Source organism: Papio anubis, chromosome 16, assembly GCF_008728515.1.
Source record: "Papio anubis isolate 15944 chromosome 16, Panubis1.0, whole genome shotgun sequence".
Classification (NCBI taxonomy): Eukaryota; Metazoa; Chordata; class Mammalia; order Primates; family Cercopithecidae; genus Papio; species Papio anubis.
Window position 1 is genome coordinate 47,790,617 of NC_044991.1, and position 21,783 is coordinate 47,812,399.

The 21,783-nt window shown below is 40.3% G+C and overlaps 1 protein-coding gene across 3 annotated transcripts in view; it reads right to left on the reverse strand.

Moving 5' to 3' along the window:
* SLX4IP (SLX4 interacting protein) overlaps positions 1-21,783 on the reverse strand; it is a 196,319-nt gene that overhangs the window by 13,235 nt on the left and 161,301 nt on the right. For all 3 annotated transcript variants that reach the window (XM_031656551.1, XM_031656550.1, XM_031656552.1), the window contains exons 5-6: positions 14,055-14,132; positions 10,617-10,705 (exon numbers count right to left, since the gene is read on the reverse strand). In XM_031656551.1, coding sequence (XP_031512411.1) covers positions 10,617-10,705; positions 14,055-14,132 — 167 coding nt within the window. The remainder of the gene's footprint in view (positions 1-10,616; positions 10,706-14,054; positions 14,133-21,783) is intronic.

Here is a 21,783-nt window from a genome sequence, read left to right on the forward strand (position 1 = left end):
GCTTTTCGATTCCTCCTAATCACATCTGCTGAGAATGATACACTCAGAGTTGATCGAATCAGGCAGAGGCTCCAGGCACACGAGTCCCAGCACAGAGGTGAGAGGGAGTGGAGTCTAAGGTCTCATGTTCATTGTTGACTTGTCCCAGAGCCAGCTTCTCAACCCCTTGATGGTTGGTTTCTCATCTACCTTTCAGGATTGTTTGGGAAATTTAAATGCTGTGAGGTGTATGAAGTAACTCTGGAAACTGGAGAGTGCTGAACGCATTTTCAAAGCTGATGCCTTCACAAACCATATGGGGCTGGAGAGAAGGCAAGAGTGCCTTGTATTCATGAAGAAATCATGTGATTCTCAAAGTCCTTTCTCCAACATCTCATCTGGGCCCCAAGGGGTATTCATCAGGGCAGGTATTGTCACTATGTGATGGATGAGAAGAATGAGACCCACAAAAACTGAGGCCATGCACCATGCAACAGGGGAAGAAATGAGTCTAAGAAGCCTGCTCTCTATGCAGTAGTACTGTCTTCACTTTGCCCAATGGCTGCAGTATCATTTGCCATCATAGTTAGATATGGACTTACAGAAAGAGAAGAGGACTTTGGCTCCAGTCACCTCTTGGTCACTACCTGACTGTGATATTTGGACAGCTGACATATTCTCTGAGCACCAGTTTCTTCATCTATAAAAAGAGAGATGATAATAATACCTCTATAGTGGATACTCATTCAGTTCCTGGAAGCAATGCTCAGATTTTGTTCTGGAAAATCACATCTTCAACCTCCATACATATTCATGCATTTCAAGAGATCTTGTTTCCATACCTGACTCCAGAAATGAGCCTATGGCTCAGGCCAATCAAACTACTGAATTCACAAGCCTCAAACAGATGCATCAGCCACAGCTGTCCTGGCAAGAGGCCTCACCTCCTCCCACTGGAAGGAAACAGACCTGAGACTGCGGGATCAACCACCACACATCAGCGGAGAGTGAAGCCAACACAGTGGAATCTGGAGCCAAAGATGGTGAGAAATGGAGACTTAATGATACTCTTTGTGTCTCTGATCAAGTTGTACCTAAAGTCTGGACTTCTCAGGGGCATGAGACAAAAACCTTCCCTTTTTTTGCTAAGCCGCTTTGAGTTGGCCTTTCGGTCTCTTGAAAATGAAAAGGTTCAAGACTGATACAATCTCTTCTCAGGTTTGTTGCACTGAATAGGTTATTGTATGTGTCAGCCCTCTGCAAATAATTAAAACCTTTTGCCAACAATAAAAGCACATTAAAAGTATAATATATTATCAGCTTATTTGGGGGGCATATAACAGTGTCAAAGTGTGAAACTGGAACTATTTTAATTTATAACGAGGCAAAAAGAAACGTTACAACCATACTTTAGTGAACACCACATGATTTTCAGGAGCATCGGCAATGTGAAATGTGACACATACGAAAGGCTCAGTTAGTTATAGAAAAGCAGCTCAAACAGAGCATGAATGACAATGACCACAATCTCAGACCATGAGGCAACATGGCCACACAGAAGCCACCTGTCTTTAAAATGAGGGAGAAGTCTCTCTTTCCTAAATTTCACTTATAATACTTTTAAAATTTTTTGATAATAACGAAATAAAAAGGGCAAAACAGGTGGGACAGTCACAATGAACAATTAAAAGAAAGGATGGAAACACACAAGTATGTGTGTATTGACTCAAGGGAACTGAAGCAAACAGGAGGTGAAATGAAAAATGGCATCGTTTGAATTCCACTGTGACTGACGTTGTTTTTCTCTAAAGATGACAATGATGATGGACATTTGTTCTGAGACCAAAGGCAAAACACTTGGCACAGGGGCTGGCACCTGGTATATGAGTCCGCATGAGATGTGCACGAAGCAGACATGACCTTCCCCATTTCAGACTTGAGGAAATTGATGCTCTGGGTGGCCAAGCCATCTGCCCAATTCCCACAGTGAGGGGCAAGCCTTCATTCCACACGTGTCTGGCCCTGAGTCTGTCCTCTGAGGACTTCACTTCTCTGCCTTCCCATGAAAAGGGCGGGTCTCTAAGGGGAAGTAGAGCCAGGGCTGCTGATAATGCTGCCACTTGGGTTAGTAGTGAATACGCTCATTTTCTCTTTAAAATCATTTTTTAAAAGTTTTCTTTTCTTCTGAATTGATGCCAATGAAGCTCTTGGGTAGACTTGCGGAAGCACCCATAAGTGGTTGCAAACAGTATCACCCTAAACATGAAATCGGTAAAAATAATCAAGGAAGTTATTTTGCAGGAAGTATACATTTCACAGGGATTTTCCAGTTTACATTCACCTGCCCTCAAGAACCTAAAAATATATCCTGACCAACCTTAGACTCTATACTCGAGTCTCTGGTGCCAAACAAGTGACAAACTTGGACATTTTGAAGAATTTATGGGTTTGGGCCAACACTTGACATTGTGAGGCTTATCAACTGTTCTGAGAATTGGATGGAAGCTATTTAACTCTGACCAGAAAAAAAAATAAAAATACACTTTTTTTTTTAATTTTAAGGAATTCATGAATCATAGGCTAGTAACCCCAGTTTAAAAGCAGAAGGGAAACATCTGTAAAAAAATAGAGAAAACATAATAGGAATTACCCCAGGCAGAGTTGGGCCACTTTAGGAGGTCTTATTAAAAAAAAAATGCCTTCTCTGACAAAGGCCTGCGGTTGAAAAGTGCCAACACCTGAGGGAAGGCAGACAGCCCTCTTTCGGGATGATGCAAGAAGGATAATGTCTTTTCTAACATCTCACCTGACTGAGCACATGGGCCTGAACAGGGATGTGGTGGAGAGAGGTGGGTAAACATGAAGTCCAGCTGCATAGGGAGTAGGGCTAACCAAAAGGGAGCCCACAGTAGTCCTGGGCACTGATGGGAAAAGGGCCTAAGAGCTAGAGAGAACACACCACAGATGATTGTCTCATTTCAAAATCCTGCTCTGAGCTGGCCTTCTGCCCAGGGATGTGGAAGGAATAGCTCTTGCCATTTCCCTGGGACACAGATACTAAGGCCTCCTCTTTCCAAGACTCAGAGCTCATGATAGTAACAGCTTTTGTGAACTAGTCTGGGAACCTCATCCCCAGTTATGACACTGTTTCCTTGGGAAAATGAGTACTGAATTCTAAATCATCTGCTTACTAATGAACTCTCTGTGCTATCACTGTGGGTGTTCTGATGAAGATGTGCTTTTAGGAATTCAAGCCTGAGAAGTCTGCTGTCTCTTGATTCCTATGTACTTTAGAGAGGTGACTGGGTCTTTCCTCCAAAGCCGTATCTCAATGTGAGTCTGCAGCTAATGGAAATTGAAGGTGTTTAGCTGGGTGGTCGCTGCTGCTCCGCCTCCTCCTATTCTTCCTCCTTTGGATGTTGGTTAACAGAGCTCCCACTGAAGGTCATAAGTTTTTGCCTCTAGTGTGTCTCTTTCCCCACCACTGACTGGCTGGCTAAATGGGGGTTTATCACTTAACTCTCTGGTACTTCAGTTTTTATAGCTGCAAAATAAAGTTGAGCTGTGAAGTGGAGAAAATAATTAGGGAGCCGAGTTTCTTGGGAAAATATTAATAATATAAGCACATGGACAGTGTCAGGTATTTTTCTCCTTTCAAGTAGGAAGGAGAAGATTGTATAGCAGTCTGTTAATGAGGTGTTAACTGCATTTAAATGAAAACTTCTTCAGAGAAGAAAGGAAATGATGCTGATAAAAATTAACACTGTATAGTGCCTTAGACTTTCTATGACATTTTAATATTCATTATTTCACTTGCTCTTTAGGAAAACTTGAGAACACTGTACAGAAGGTATCATGTTTACCTTTGCAGTTAGGTGATTAGTGCTCCCACGAAGCCAGATTACTTGTCTAAGGTCATCAGTGAGTAAGGGGAGAGGCAGTGGTCAAAGCCAGCTCTTTACATTTTAACTCAAATCCCTTTTCCAGTTGTTCTATTCCCCACCACATTCTTCCTAATCAAATCTATCATGTAAAGGGATCATCAATGGAGATCATGGGCCTCTGCACACGCAAAGACGCTCTATGAGCAAAAAACCACAAAGGATTGGGGACTAAGATACATCCTATTCCAACTTATCCTATCTAACAATCCTCATTCATTTAACCTATCCTATTCTACTTCAGCAAAGGGCAGGTTCCCCTTTAGGGATGGCAGTGGTGGGAGGAGGCACAAACCATCTTTTTCACAAATACTGCTGGCTAAACATTTGGGAAGATTTCATTATTAAGAAAAGAGAACAAAAATAATTTCATTATTAACAAACGAGAACTCAGGTTACTGTAATATACAAGCAAAAGACAATCTTTTAAAAAATGATCTCACCTGAGAAATATTTTTTTCTTATTTTCTCCATCTTAGTCTAGAAAAACTAACCAACAGAGGACATCTTCACCCCCACTACCAGCATTTTCAGAGGGTCATCCCTCTGCCAGTCCCTATAAGGGCAGGTGGGGATGGCGGCTATTCAAGGACAACAGCCCATCGTAGGCCACTTGCTGGGGGTGTGGCCCTAATCTATTCCCTAGCTATCTGTTGAACATGTTCTGACCCTGAGCCTTTGCCTTAACTGATTGGAAGGGGACAGGGCAGTCAGCCTTGGGAGGGGGCAAGCACCATGAGAGTTCTTTCACATTGAACAATAGTGTGACTTAAGAAAAGTGTTCTATTTAGTGCTTAAATATTGTCTCTTGGCAGTACGTCCCACTAATCTTTCTACTTAGATGATGCTAGTGAAGACTAGCCTTGTGTGGCTGATGCAGGTCAGCAGAACCTTGACGGCTATTTTGGCCACAACTCAAATGAAGCATAAGGCAGAGAACCCAAATATCTTAGTGGCATCAGCGAAATCCAGCTGCTAAGGGGCAAAGGAAAGCCTACTTCCTACAGATGCCTCATTGTCAGGTGTGCACTGATGGTGTGGCAGAGGCAGACAGAGCTTGGCTGTCCCTTAAACCAAAAGACCATAATTAGGATAATATTGGTCACTACACAGAATAAAAAGGACCTCATATCATAAACTAAAATACATTCCATAAAAGTATCAGAAGAAAATATAAGTAAATATTTATCGAAGTTTGAAAAACATAACACCAACATCATCAAAAGCAGAGATCATTACAGAAAACACAATTCTCAGGATAAACAATGTATCCTACCATATAGCACTGACATACAAGTGAAAGGAAAATGATAAACTCACTGAGAGTTACTTTCCTTACTAGATAAGAAGCCTTCATGTAGCAGAGTTTGTCAAATACAAAATCATCAGTAAAAAAAATGGACAGAAACACATAATTGACAAATAGGGTCCTAGTTAAAACACATACACACGGACCTCAGTTTATTAAGTATGATGTATGAAGAGATACCATCCAGATCATTAGCAGAGACTTTGCATTCAGAGTTGTGGCTAATTTTTATTTTCTTTATATATATTTGGATTAAAAACTTTTGTATAATGAATATATACAATATTGGTCATCAATTATTAGGTAAAATCTAAGTTCATAACATTGTAGAAAATGTGAAATATAAAAACAGCCTCTCTCTACTCAGGGAAATTTCCCTAGTGCTACAGGAATCTCTTGTTAATGTCTTCCATGCAATTTACCACTAGCGTTGTTTAGAAATAAGAAAAACAAAGGCTGGGCCCAGTGGCTCACACCTGTAATCCTAGCACTTTTAGAGGCCGAGGCGGGCAGATCACAAGGTCAGGAGATCGAGACCATCCTGGCTAACACAGTGAAACCCCGTCTTTACTAAAAACACAAAAAATTAGCCGGGCATGGTCGCGGGCGCCTATAGTCCCAGCTACTCGGGAGGCTGAGGCAGGAGAATGATGTGAACCCAGGAGGCGGAGCTTGCAGTGGGCCAAGATTGCGCCACTGCACTCCAGCCTGGGCGACAGAGAGAAACTCTGTCTCAAAAAAAAAAAACCAAAAAAACAAAAAAAAAAAAACCAGAAATAAGAAAAATAATTTTTTTAACTCTGATAGATCATGCAAAACCTGGAAAAGTCATCCACTACTTATTTCATTTTCTAAACACAAAAATAGAGAATTATTTTCTTAAATGATCTGATTTATACTTAAGAAAAAGCTCTCTTAGGAAAGTTAAAGGATTCTGTCATGAGGGTACAAATGTCAGTGCACAGTCAAATGTTAAGTAGTTTATTTCTTCTGTTCTAAAAACATAAGGCCTACAATGTTAGCTTATAATTTCTACTTACATCTTTCTTAAGATCAAATATAACTACCCTGGAAGTTTTGCTAATCACAATTTTTAAATCTGCAAGAAAATTTCTTCTTTGTGCAAAATTATTTTGTAGTTTTTATTTAGCTACAGTTTTATTTGCTTCCTCCAATAGAAATCCCAGGTGAGAAAAGATTTTTGAGATAATCTGATACCCTCCCCCTTGAATGACAGGAGGGCTATGGCCCACAAAGGGCTGGGTTATGCACAGCTGAGGACTGTAACAGCCAAGCTAAAAACAACTCAGCCTTCAGTAGTTTATTATTTTGTATTCAAAAACTAGAAGAAGACTTCTTTACCACTAAACAGTAGTGTGCCTTAAGAGAAGTAGCTGAGTTAGTGCTTCAATATTGTTTCTTGACAGGATGCCCCAGTAATCCTTAGATGATGCTACAGTGAGGACCCAGCCTTGTGTGGCTGGCCTACGTCTGCAGAGTCTTAACAGCTATTTTCACAACTTGACCACAACTCAAAGAGTATAAGGTAGAGAACTCAAATATCTTAATGTAGATATCCACTTGTAGGCAGTAATAGCACTACAGATCATTTTTAATTTCCAAAAGGATCACAGACTTTGAGAGCTTCGGTTTAAACGTAAAAAAAGTAGGTCTGGGGATTTTGGACTTTCCTTCTGAGGAAGAGTAGAAGAGATCCAATGGAACCCTTAAAGATACAGGTGCAGAGTGGAAAAATATTTAGGAAAAATGGAGGCCGTATTTGAATGACATTTTTAGGTCACCAGGATCTCCTTCAGCAGCCTTGATCTGCCAAACTGTAAGCTCCTTGAGGGCCAATGCGCTTTCTTACTTTTCTTTGTTTCCCTGGTGCCTACCAGAGTTCCCAGTATAGAGCTGGGACTTAGCAAATTATGTTAAAATGTGATGGTAAAAACAGATGGGAAGGCTGATCTCCAGAGACTAGAAGGAGTGGCTGTAACTAACACACAGTGAAATAGTAGCTTTGTCCTGACCCAGAAATGTCCCAGATATATACAGAGTTCTATGCTTATTTACACAACTTTAACAAAGAAATAATAGAAATAATAAATAATATTAAATTTCCCAAAGGCTCCAGGACTTTACATCTGAGAAAGAAAACAGTTTCCACATAGGCTCTTGGGTTTGTAAATAAGAAAATATTGTTGGAATGGAATGTAGTTGAGCGCAATCAAAATTCACTTTATGTTCTTCATATTTCTAAGGAAAAAAAGGTGAGGAAAAAACAAACCAAATAAAGGTAAAAACTCAAAAAGACTCCCCAGTTCTATATCTAGCAATAGGTCAAAACGGAGGCTACAAGAGTTTTTAGATTTCTTATGAGAAACTCTAGTAAGAAAAATACAATGACTCATTTCATAATAATGCCCTTTCTTCCCAAAGTACACATCACAGTTCCCACATCCCTAGCACATGGGCACTCTGTGCAGAGCTATTGCAACACAGAGGATCTCCCTGCACCAAAGTCCCTGAGTGGACAAGAGAAACGCCAACAGTGACAGCCGGGACAGACCTCCCTGGTGCTGCGGTGCTTAGGGGCAGCGTGGCTGCATTCGCTCTGCTCCGTAAAGGAGGGGGATTACTCCCTTTGTACTGCCTGATCTGGAACAGCAGTTCTTTTGTGCAACTACCTTTAAGAACTGGGGAGCTAAGTGCAGCTGGCTTCCTTGTCTACAGGTTGAAAGAATCCCTTGACAGAGTAGTTTTGAATAGACGCTCCCAATTGTCACTTAGACATTGAGAATCCAAAAAAAAAAAAAAAGATGAAGGAAAGGGAAAGTGTGCTCTCAAGGCTACAGCACGAGTAAGGCACCCAGGCTGTTGCTCAAGTACTAGTTCACTCCCCTGTCACTTCTGTGGCTGCAGAAGGGTGAGTTAAGTCAACAGTTATACAAAAACAACTGAAGTTTACTGCCAAGAAATCTCTCCAATATAGCTACTGCGGGCACCAATTTTCCCAGCCTTGCCCAGTCAGATGTTCTTGAGAATCGCTATCAAGAGAAAATGACACAGCTCCTGCCCTTTGGTGAATATCCATGTAAAGTGATACAAGAATTCAAAGCTTGAAGGAAGTCCAGGGAACACTCACAGGAGCCTGACATCACTGGCTTTGGGCATTTGAAGTATAGAACAAGTGATAAGAATGCCTTCTCTCAGGCAGAAGGCAGTTCTGGAAGGGAAGGGCTGTTTATTGATCCTTAAATAGCTGAGACAGGCAGACTCTGTAGAGGTCAAATATCAATGAGAATTAAACTACAAGACACTTCTGGTGGAAGGATGGTGTAGTTGGCTTGATGGGCCATTTGTGGGAGAGGGACCTTTACTTGACCTGGGTCTTTTATTGCTTCTAGTAACAACAGGCCTGAGGAAGTGGTGGGCTGGAGGCCTGTGAGGAGGGGAGGTGGCAGAGGTGAGCAGGCTAGGCAGAGGGACACACAGAGCTTGTGCGCAGAGATGAAGCTGTTGAGTAGTGCCAGGCTGTAGCTGACATATGTGGCTGGGAAAATGCGTATGTGAAGAGACAGAGGTGGAGTAAATGAGCAACTGAAGAGACAGAAACTGACCACAACTAAAGACAATCACTCAAAACAAGGAACGAACCTCGTGATGGAAATGGCATTTTCCTCATAAGTTAACATGGTTAACTCTGGTCATGTTATCGCTGGTTATCAGAACATTTTAAAGATAAAGCAACTGAACTCAGTCATGTAAAAGGCTCAGACTGGTGAGATTTTCAGAATGAAAATTCTCAATGTTTAGGAAGTCCTCCAGATTACAGGATTTATATGACAGCCGCTATAGAAAACTTACATCTGTATAAATACCAAGGCCCCTAAGGGGGATAATATTTCATTTGTATTGAGATGTTTTAATCCCTCCTTAATAATTTAAGATACTAAGTATTAATATTGCATATCAGATAGAAGATCTAATTTCTCCTGTATTTCACTTGAAAGTAATAATACTTTCTGGAACAGTTATCTGTTGTTTTCTTAAACCATAGATCAATTTCTTCCTTGCTCTGAATCAGTTAAGCTATATTATAGTTTAGATGTATGCCCATGGCACTGCCACTTTAGTATTTATTAGTTTACGAAGACAACTCAACATCCTGGACATATTTCAAAGGACAAACTTACTGCTTTTCACCAAATTTGCCTCATTCATTTAATGTGTATTCTTAAGAGTTTGACTGATGGATGAAGAAGAGGAGATATGAACCACACTGGCTGTTGCGAAGCGTTCCTCTGCACCAAACATAGACATTTAAATTTAAATACAGGTTCTCTGCTCTTTACTTTTCCTGGGTCTCTACTCACCCTTGTAGCCTCTGAAACACTCTTCTTACGTATTTATTTAAGATAAGAAGCTGGTTTTAGATGATGTGGGCCAAATTTCAGATTTCATATGGATTAAAAAATAATAAACATCAAGGGTAATCTAATATTCCCATAAATTATTTTAGAAGCATAATAATCATGTCATTCTTCATGGCCCGGTTAATGTCTGCTGGTTTTTTTTTTCTCTTTGTTAAAGATTCAAGTCATATGTCCCTGTTCGTTAAAGATTCAAGTCATACGTCCAAAAATACGGAAAAAAAACTCTGTGTAGAAGTCAGGCAGACTGGACCGTGGGTGCAGCAAACACACACATGCAACAAGGAGATTCTCAAGTGTACATGTTCAGTTTAAAAGACAAAGCAGTCAGCTGCAAATCTGAGTCAGTTTTCTTTATCTATTTGAAGAGACAACTCCAATAAAACAGAAACAGGCCCTGTTGGAGCTCAAGACTTAGCATGAGAAAAGGGAGACAGAGAAGGAGACAGACAGACAGAGAGAGAGAGAGAGAGAGAGAGAGAGAGAAAGAGAAAATGAACCCTATCAGCTGTGAAATAATACACTGGGGAAAAGTACTGGTTCTCATGAAAATGTCGGTGAATCACCATGGAATAAAATTTAAAAGCCACTGACCCCAATGAAAGCCTCCAGTGGAAACATGTGGATTTCGCTTCATTTCACGTAAAGACTTTTCTTTATTTCATTTAAACACTACCATAAGCACCATCACAGCTTTTGTGATGTGCTGCTTTCTCATTTACAATTAATATGGAAAAGGTACTGCTGATTAAAATGGTCTTCAGGAAAAGAAGAACAATGCACAAATTAGTTGATATAACCATGTAAAACAGGTAGCGCTCTTCTTGTTCCCTTAAAACATGCGTTGAGTGCTCATCAGCTGAACGACAACAGCAGACAATTCTTTTTTTCTATTTTTTGCAGTAACTCAGCATTTAAGCAGACTTATTTGTAGAATTTTTTCATACTCACCAAATCTTCATTCTGATTTGCTAAAAGATCACGACTGAATGCAAGCTGACTGACACAAACCACAAATCTGTCAGGGAATACATGGAGTTCTGTATAAAATGAAGAAAAACGAGTTTAAAGGCGTCAAAACACTCTAAACACAGAATGGTTGTCCCAGATTTTTGTTCATTTTAAGTTACTGCAATACGCAGTAACAACAGAAAACACGCGTCTCCCCTCTCCTCCCATCCTTTCAGCGTTTGCCAGCAATAGGGCAGGGTGAGCGCAAAGCTCTAGGGAGAGCTGACCAGGCTGCAAATGGGTCCACCTGCGCCCCGGGACCATTACATTGCAGGAAACCCCTAGGCAGAACCTCTGCAGCCTCCCCTCTGTGTCAGTTGGCTGTTTGCTGATTAGAACTTCTATTTGGAAAATAGGATCAATGTTTTCAAAATGAGCATGTAAGACTTATAGAGGAAGAGGAATATTAGATAAAATCTAAAAATGTGACCTATCAATGTTTTTCCTAGTTACTTTACTTATCATCTCCTTGGTCAGCTAGTCTTAGAGAGGTCCCCGACCCTGGAGGGCAAACTACTAATCTGAATCAGGCTGGGAAAACAGCAGCTTCTCTTAGGAATTAATGAACCAACTATTAAGAAAATGGATAAATATACAATAAAGATGGTAAAATTACATCATATTCATAGTAATCTATTATTGCTGCTTCTTTTTTTTTTTTTTTTTTTTTTTTTTTTTGAGACGGAGTCTCGCTCTGTCACCCAGGCTGGAGTACAGTGGCCGGATCTCAGCTCACTGCAAGCTCTGTCTCCTAGGTTTATGCCATTCTCCTGCCTCAGCCTCCCGAGTAGCTGGGACTACAGGCGCCCGCCACCTCGCCCGGCTAGTTTTTTTGTATTTTTAGTAGAGACGGGGTTTCACCGTGTTAGCCAGGATGGTCTCGATCTCCTGACCTCGTGATCCGCCCGTCTCGGCCTCCCAAAGTGCTGGGATTACAGGCTTGAGCCACCGCGCCCGGCCTTATTGCTGCTTCTTAAAACAAAACCACAACTTCCCATTGGGAAAGACTGAATGAGTCACTGAACTGGACTCCTCGGCATTCAATGAAAGGAACGCAAGGTAGTAATGACATCCGGATCTTTTCTTCTCTCATCTGTCTGTCCATCCATCCATTTGTTCGCCAGCCTCCAGCTACCCAGGCGTGATGTCTGGAGTGATGCTGAGCTGATGCCAACAGTGTATGTTCCAGGTGGGTAGGGAGGGGCTCTTCTCCCTTTTTCATACTTGGTTGTACTGCTTGAATATTTTTATGATACACATGTCTGATACTTGTGATAGAAATCAAGTCATTTTTCTAATAAAGAAAGCTTCCCTCTTACATGAGACCAATTTTTTTAAAGATGGATATTATGAATCAGGTGAGTAAAGCCTTTTAGGTACATTGCACATGATGGCAATGACTGTTTGAGGTAATAACGTATCTCAATTTGATATACTGCTTAGAAGCCAAGCAAGAAGGTGTCAATTGCATGGACACAGAATTTAAACAAGTTACACCTTATACTACTAGACTAGCTTAAATGATCCCAAAAGGCCTAAGGAGTTGTTGTTCCAGTAACAGCTCTCTCCTTATCCTGTCAACCACTGCTGTCTCCTTGGCAGTCACCCTCCTTATTCCAAGTTATCCTATTCAGAACAGCAGGTTAACAGTTCTAAAAAAAGAGCTCCACTCATCCTGCTCCAAAACCTACCATGGTTCCCCAGTGCCCAACATTCAAAGCCCTCCATGATTAGGGATTAACCTGTTGTTCTGGTCTCACTCCCAATTAGTCCTCCTCATGAGGAAAGCCCTCATTTCAGGTGGGGGCCTGGGTGTTTTTAAACTTTGATCCCATGTGGGTATGATATCTGGCTAGGTAACTAGAGATGGACTTTGAAAAGCCAGAACAAAATTAGCAAAGCAATTAATATTTATTCATTAGTTCTTAAAAGATCTTATTGAGATAAATGGTAAATAGCCTTTTTATCATTTTATGGGAGGGGAAAATGAGCCACAGAATTCATTATTTGTCCACCTTCCCCCCACAAAAAAAGTCATAAAATTGAAATACAACAGTTTATTAGTGGATCAGAACTGGAATTCAAAATTATCAGTTCTATCAAATAATTCCTTTGTATTTGCATTTCTTCCTCTGAAAAGTAACAATGTTAGAATGGCAGATTTTAAACATTTTGGTGCCAGGTATTAACAGAAAGCAACTTCTGCACCCTTTTGTTCTGTTTAGGTCATTATTGAGAGTTGCATTATTTTAATATTTAATTAAATATTTAGGCAATGATAGTCCTTATCATAAAGGGTACAGATACAAGGTTAGCTGACTTATTTTACGAGAGAGTTGAACAAAGTGGAAGGCCTGTTAAGAAAGCAATATATCTGAGGCTGGGTATGTTGGCTCATGCCTGTAATCCCAGCACTTTGGGAGGCCAAGGCGGGAATACAGCTTGACCCCAGGAATTTGAGATCAGCTTCAACATAGTGAGACCCCTTCTCTACCAAAAATTAAAAAAAAAAAAAAAAAAAAGAGAGAGAGAAAAAAATTAGCCAGGCATGGTGGCACACACCTGTGGTCCCAGCTACTTAGGAGGCTGAGGTGGAAGGATCACTTGAGCCTAGGAGGCTGAGGCTGCAGTGAGCCATGACTGCACCACGGCACTCCAGCCTGAGTGACAGAGTGAGACCTTGTCTCAAAAACAAACAATAGCAAAAAAGAGAGTAATATATTCGAGCAGAGTTTATAGTTAAGAAAATGCAGATAATCATGAAGATTCCACAGCAAACCTCTACACAGTTAATTTTTTAAAGTTCCTATTTCATGTCTTATATATATATATACTGAAATCGTCCATGGAAGGTGACCTACATTTTCTTTCCAGTGCTCAGATCAACCTGGAGAAAGATCATTAGCTTCTGACTTTACTGTTGCTGGCTGGACAAGTTTGAAATCATATCCTTAGGGGACATCTAGACTTGGGGAAGTGACGTGGGCTCATCACACACCTAGGGAAAGCTCTGAGAGCTCTGGGCTGGGAAAGAGCTTTCTTGTGTACACACCTGCTCCATATGCCAGGGCCTTGGTGTACACAGACAATACTGAAGTGATTCATAGTTCAACTGTGTTGAGTCACTCTGAAAACTCAAAGAAAGTGCTGAGATGCATCAGGAAAGGAAAGCATGATGTGGCCCGGCTCAGCGTTCTCAGAGAGGCAGTAAACACAGTACAAGCTGGGAGGAAAGAAATCACAAACTTTCGGACACACTCAAGGACATGAAGGCAATGAAACAAGCAGGACTCTCCATTCCTTAATTTTCATCCCTTCTCTATCTAGGGCAAGCAGATTGTGTGAAATGTCTGATAAACCAAGAAATCGGCTTCTTACCAGCATTCTGTGAGCTCCTGATGCAGCGAAGACGTATCCCTCTCTTGAGAAAATAGGCTGTGATTTGAAAGCCATAACCTGTAAAGTGAAAGGGAATATCACACTAAGTTAAAAGTTTGTTTGCCACTAAATCTCAGGTTCGGCCCGGTGCCTGCCATATAAGATGCATTCAGTAATTATTTAGTAAATGAGGCTGCGCACGGTGACTCACGCCTGTAATCCCAACACTTTGGAAGGCCAAGGCAGGCGGATCACTTGAGGTCAGAAGTTCGAGACCAGCCTGGCCACCACAGTGAAACCCTGTCTCTATTAAAAATACAAAAACTAGCCGGGTGAGGTGGCGGGCACCTGTAATCCCAGCTACTCAGGAGGCTAAGGCAGAAGAATTGTTTGAACCTGGGAAGTGGAGGTTGTAGTGAGCTAAGATCACTGCACTCTAGCCTGGGTGACAGAGTGAGACTCTATCTAAAATAATAATAATTAGTAAACAAAAGAATAAAGGAATTAACAGAGGGCTTCTCTTGAGAGGTAAGGGTGAACATTACTATCTTGCCTCTTCCAGGAGGCCTGACTATGACGCCTGGCATAGTCCCTACTCCCTGAAGTGTCTCAGCTACTTCAACTGTAAAATGAAATAAATGAAGAGGTCTAATGTGCCTGAAAATTAGAACTTTCAGATGGGATAATTCAGTTGGAGCTTGCAAATAGATCTTAGCCACCTTCTGATACTCACTGCTTATTAGCTCATAAAAAGAAGCAGTTCATACCTATTTGAGCATGGATGTATTTTGCCTATAAATAAATTAATTCAAGTATGTCAAAATCTTTATATAGAATGAGATGAAAAGAAATGTGACATGAGTAAAAAACTAATTTCTCCAACTCACCAGAGTGGCCTAAGTGAAAGAGACAGAGCATTAAGTGTTGGCAAGAATGTAGGACAACTGGAATTCTTATACGCTGCTGGCAGAAATACAAATTGGTACAGCCACTTTGAAAAAAATGCTTGAGTATCTAAAGCTGAACTTAGGTATGAAGATACAGTGTTCACAATAGCACTCTTCACAACAGTCTCAACCTGGAACCAATGCAAATATCCATCAACAGTACATTTTTTAATGGGGATACAGTCACACACTGAAATACTATATTGCCTCTAAAAATGAATGAGCTACAGTTACAGGTAATAACAGAAATATATCTCACAAACATAATGTTACATGAAAGAAGCCTGACCCCGAAGAGTAAATGCCATGTGTGAAAATGGAGACATTATCATTCATGTTACAGGGTGGCAACAGATTTTCAGATGGGTCACAGGAAGTGCCAGCTTAATTCCTTCCTCCCTCCCTTCCTCCTCTCTTCTGGCTTCCCTCCAGGTATAAACTACTTTATTGATGATTTTCCTAAAATCATAGTAAAACTGTTCCTGGTTATCGCAGTCAGCAGTCAAGTTATTTGGTAGAAGAATCAGAAGCAAAAGGTCCGCCAGAGCAGGGTGAGGGTACCCCTGTGTCAAACTGGAGCGGCCAAGAGTTGCAGGAAGTAATCTCTAGGACTGTCAGATTCTCCAAAGTCCATGACTATGGTTGTTCTGCAATACCTTAGGTAAAGAATACAATTAAAGAAGTTTCCACTTTCATATTCAGTATCCTTCTGACACTCCTGTAGAAAGACCCAGGACATCAGTGACCCCAGACTTGATGTTGTCTAAACAAGCGATGGTTCTGACAGAACAATTGCTTTAGTCATGCAGATTGTGCAATAACAGTGACATCTATGAAAGGATAATCTCTGGATTTACTGAGATAAAATATATTTTTTCCTAACACACTTGAAAATAGATTGCATTTCAGTCATGTGGCTTTCTTCTGCTTAAAATGTCAAACAAAATATACACACCACTGACATTACTCTGAGTGCTTTAAAACAAATATGTTATTTCTTAGGTCACTGAGAGAATGGAAGTCATTCCTACATCTGTTTATTTGTCCAACTGCTGAGGGAAGAAGTGGAATCTTTAACAATTTGCGACTCACAAACACATATAGCAAAATTTAAAAGTGTTTTTCAAGTATTAATTTATAATGCAAGTCTTCCAAAGAACTGAGAAAAAAATATATAATATCTAAATTATTCTACCTTTGCTGATCTATAGGTCTAAGTGATTAAGATTCAGGAGGCATGTTCAAAATTTCAAAAATATTCTTCCTATACAAAATCTTTAGCAATAAAATGTTATTATCGGTCCCAGTGTGGTGCTCATGCCTGTAATCTCAATACTTTGAGGGCCCCCAGTGGGAGGATTGCTTAAGGCCATGAGCTCGAGACCAGCCTTCGAAACATACTGAGACCCCACCTCCATTCAAAAAATACAAAAAAACATTAGCTGGGCATGGTGGTACATGTCTGTAGTCCCAGTTACTCAGGGGGCTGAGGCAGGAGGATTGCTTGAGTTTAGAACTTCAAGGCTGCAGTGAGCTATGATCACCACTGTACTCCAGCCTGGGCGACAAAGCAAGATCCTATCTTAAAAAAAAAAAAAAAAAAAAAAAAAATTATCAGGAAGGGGCTACATCTGAAGTTGACCATGAAAGCTACAGTTTTGAGTCCAGGAAGCCTGGTATCTGAAGATACTATTTGAGTGATAACTAAATCCTATTTGTACTGCTGAACAATCAAGTCTCAGTATGACACTTTCCCCTATAGAAAAAGAAAGCAGTAAAAGGCAGATTTCAAGTGATTTGTTACGGAAATTAGTAGGAGAAATTAGTTTATTGAAACCTTGACCCCTATACCTCCCACTCCTAGGACAGAACTAGGTTAAAAGGAATCATTTCTAAATGGCATATTGTTATTAGTGGTTTCAGTGGAAAACCTGCTCAAATGGCACCTACAAGAGAAATGGCAAGTTTAACATGTAAAAAAGATTTGCACCTGCTTAGTCCAAATTCCACTGGTCATATGAAACTTTATTGTTTAATGAGAAACTTAAGGAGAGATTAAACACAAAAGGTACTATGTCAGTTCTTATGGCAAACTAAATTTGATATACAAACAGAGAAAAGTATTGGTGCTTGAAACATACTGAACTGAAATGCTTAGGAAGATGTATTCCATTTATTTATAGGTAACAGGCAATGATAAAGACTACATTCTTATCTTTGCTCTTAATGAAATCGCCTTCACAGAGTTCAGGAAGCCAATGAGATTTTGTACTTACCCAGGGCTAAAGCAAAGTTCCACTACTCTCTAAAGCTAAACAGCAATTTGGCAAAGAATCCAAGAGGCCTTTTGCTTCTCCTACTTGGGGCACCAGCTCCCAGCTTGTTATGCTGGCATTTTAAATGCAGAAAACTTGTCAGTAGAGCAAATGGAAATCATAAAGTGATCATCTTCTCCTTTGAAAACTACTGGATGACCGTATTAAGAGTATAAGGCACTTGCAAATCACATTTCAGTATGCCTGTTTTCTTGCTGGCGATTGTGGTCCTCCTAAATCTGAGAAGGCTGTCTTTAGACACAGGAAGAGACCTGGGTTAGAGGGAGAGAAAGCTTTGCAATAGAAACATCTTACCACCAGGCGTCTGTGGATATGTGCATTTCCAGAAACAATTGTTATTTTTATTTTTGAATTGCTTAATGTAACACAATCATCTAGTTTCAGCAAGATCCCATCTTCTCCCCTGGCCCCCAAGCAGCCCCAAAAGTCTCCAGTTCTTGTGCCACCATTTGCTCTCTGTATGTCGTAAAAAGCTGTTGTACTTCTCCCTATCCTTCTACAAACAACCTCCAAAGCGGCAATTAAGCCTCAAATGATTACTTTTTACCACACTAACTTTCTTCTGGCTTACCTAAGTTGTTCATCAAAAACTATTAAGTCTCTTTAAAAAAAAAATGGGGAGGTGATCAGTAATGCTTATGAAAGAAAGAAAGGACAAATGAGTCCTGCTACTATTTTATTTCATATTCTGTCTAAAATAAGCTGCTCCAAAATGGCTGTACTAGAAATTTGCAGTCTTCATAAACAGAAAGGCAAAAATTACGACAAAAAAACTCAAATATGAGTTGAACAAATTCCATCCTGGCTTAGCAAGGCAGTAGATTAGTTTCAAGTAGTACCGTGCTCCAATGAGTAATGGTTTTAAGGGAGGGGTCATTTATTTGGGTTGTTACAGTTCACAGTCCCAAGACACTGAGAGCAAATATTCAATGAGAGATTTTTACTGTAAAACTATCCAGCCTCACTTGTTTTCCAGGGGATTCATAGCCAAGGCGACTTGAGCTTCCCCACAGCTGCCAAGGGGAGTCTGTGGTCTGGTGCGTAACAGTGGGAAGCCCTCTCCCACAGCTATTACGAGACCATTCATGGAGGAGCCTGGGAAAATGCCTCTATGTGGCTTGGTGAGCCATCAGGACCTCCGGGCAGGTGAACTCTACTTCACTGTGGACCCCACCCACCACCTGTGTGGCTCTCTTCCAGCAAAGCCTCCTCCCAAACTACAAAGCAGGTTCAGGAAGACCTACGATGCCCCTCAGTATTTCTCTCCTTGAGATGACTCCTTCATTATTAACACCACTTAGATAATCTGAAACATTTCAAACATTCAGGAAACTAGAAAAAGGTCAGGAACATCCCAAAACCCACCATCTAGATTCAATAATAGTTAATATTTTGCCTTATTTCATATACATATTTTATAAACTCTTTCAAAGTAGACATCATGAAACCTTACTCCTAAACATGTGAGCATAGCTCTTGAGCAACAAGGAAATCTTCCTTCATCACCACGACACTATTATTACAACTGAGTATGACATTATCGATCAAGTAACCATCTATATTCAAATTTCTCCATTGTCCCAAAATGTGTATCACTGATCTGATTTTCCTTTGAATCGGATCCAACCAAAGATCATGGATTTTAAGAGATGTATTTGCTTACATCTTCTTTAATCTAAAATAATCTCCCTTTACCTTTTAAAAAAGAACTCTGAACTTTGGAAGAGGATCAGGCTAGTTGTGTTACAGAACAAACCCACTGTACATTTGAATTTTTTTTTTTTTTGAGACAGGGTCTTGCTCTGTTGCCCAGGCTGGAGTGCAGTGGTACAATCATGACTCATTGCAGCCTCAACCTCCCAGGCTCAGGTGGTTCTCTCACTTCAACCTCCTGAGTAGCTAGGACCACAGGTGCATGCTACCATACCCATCTCAGTTTTAAAATTATTTTTAGAGACAGGGTCCCTCTATGTTGCCAAGGTTAGTCTTGAACTCCTGGGCTCAAGTGATCCTGCTGCCTGAGCCTCCCAAAATGCTGAGATTACAGGTGTGAGCCACTGAACCCAGCTAATTTTTTTTTTTTTTTTAACCTCAGTTGCCTAAACACAAAATGTCAACCTGTAAGCTCTTTTAAAATGCCAGTCATTTATTAATTTTGACTTCTCCTTTAACTGCTTTAGGAAATTACAGGTTCAAACTAAAGTTATAACGACAATGCAAAGACTGGCATACAGATGACTTGAAAATTTGGTCCTAATGATAATTTCAAAGAAATCAAATTATGAATTTGTAGACACTTGAAATTTTGGTGAAGATAAGCTTACTTAGGTAGGTTGGATAGTGGTCTGATATTTGCTTTAAGAAAGGGCACTTTGTCACAATCAGATTACTATATGCTAACCTGGAAGCAGCTCTGCATTGCACGCCAGTTCAGACATGTGACTGTTTCCAGTCTGAAGTCATGAGTCAGTTCTCAAGCTCAGTTGTGATTTAATAAGAGGACAGGAAGAAAGAGGCTGATACCAACTGAGTACTGACAGTATCTTGGGTATTAGACTAGACTAGGAACATACAACATATTTAAAAGATGAAGAGGCCAGGCGCGGTGGCCCTCACCTGTAATCCCAGCACTTTGGGAGGCCAAAGTGGGCAGATCACGACGTCAGAAGATTGAGACCATCCTGGCTCACATGGTGAAACCCTGTCTCTACTAAAAATACAAAAAAATAGCCGGGCGTGGTGGCATGCGCCTGTAGTGTAGTTCCAGCTCGTTGGGAGGCTGAGGCAGGAGAATCGCTTGAACCCGGAAGGCAGAGGTTGCAGTGAGCCGAGATCACACCACTGCACTCCAGCCTGGGCAACAGAGCAAGACTCCATCTCAAAAAAAAAAAAAAAGAAAAAGAAAAAAGAAAAAAAATGAAGAATATGTGTGCTTTCAAGCTATCTCATTAAGGAAAAATGAAGTTGTAACTCTTTACATTCCAAACTGTGTCACTCAGAAAGTTGTACTTTGTCCTTATCAAAAGGCTTAGGGTAGAAAGGGTAGGGAAACCATGAGTTTGATGCTGTCACTTCAAACATGAAGACAGACTAAGTATGAGATGTGGCCTGTGAAAAAGCCTTGATGGGGCCTTTGGAAACATGTTATAGGTCCAAGTGTGACCTCCTCTATTGCTGGTGATGGATGGGGTTGGAGGAAGGGGTTATTCTGTAGGAGCTGAAAACCAAGGGTTCTGTCACAAGTTTAGGAATATACATACAGGATCCTAGTCTAAGACCACAACTGGGAAACAATTTGGGTGGGTAAGTGGAATATTTGATCCTAGGCTAAAAATTTCACTTATTATCCAAGACATTTAGAGATTCCAAAAAGGTTCCCTTGAGATAACATTTCATGTCCCTAAATAAGGACAGTACTAGACTCTGAGTCACAAAAAAGCTATGTCTATTTAATGCCAAAACAAACGGGGCATGAAATGTTTCATGAAAAAAAATAAAACTGTGAAAAAATAATTATTTATAAAATAATTCTTCGGAGCTGAATTTATTTAGAGAAAAACACACATTTTCTACCTGTCACCCTTTTGACTTTGTAGGTAATGCCAGAGGACACATGTGCTACAAATTTCATTTTCTATGGGATCCATCAGAGATTAACATGGAATAAGAAAGCTTTTCAGAGGAGACAAAAATTTACAATACAACAAATTGAGAAATTATCACTTCAGATTTCTTCCCCATATTGCTTTTCCACTTTTTTGTTTATTACAAAAATGCCCCTAACATTAAATATGAAAACCATGTTCGGATAACACACAAACATAGATGAAATGAGCATAGATGAAATGATATTCAAAACTCTGGTTCCCACAATCATAACTCTGCCAGGCCATGCATAATGATAAGAATAATATAATACTGTGTAGTTATAAAACTCAAAGTTCTCTTTAAAACCCTTCACTCGTCTTTAAATAACTATACATAAAAGAAACAGAGATTTTAATAAGCCTTCTAAATGAGGTAGCTGGTTGTTTGAACTGTTCGTTTTTTAAGCAAGCCCCTCTGCAATCGATTTCAAATTTCCTGTGCCTACAGAGGAACACCAGATGAAGCATACCCTCTGTGGTCTCCCTGTCTTGCAGGGGGTCCATTTCAACTCTGAGATTCTAGATCACGTGCAACGAGAAAAAGAGTTCACGAACCACTGGACTATTCTAACAGGATCATGGACCTAAAAGACAAGAAACAACCTTGGGAAGTCTCCTAGTTCATTTCCTGTTTGTCAGCTAGGACCACATTAAAACCATCTTTTAAAAACAACACCAAAATGCAGAGCGAGAAGATGCTATACCTACCTATGTGCCACTTTATCTGTCCTTTATATGAACTGAGGTTGCAAACTTAATGCCTAAGGGGTAAGACAGGTAACAGGAAAAGGGCTGGGTT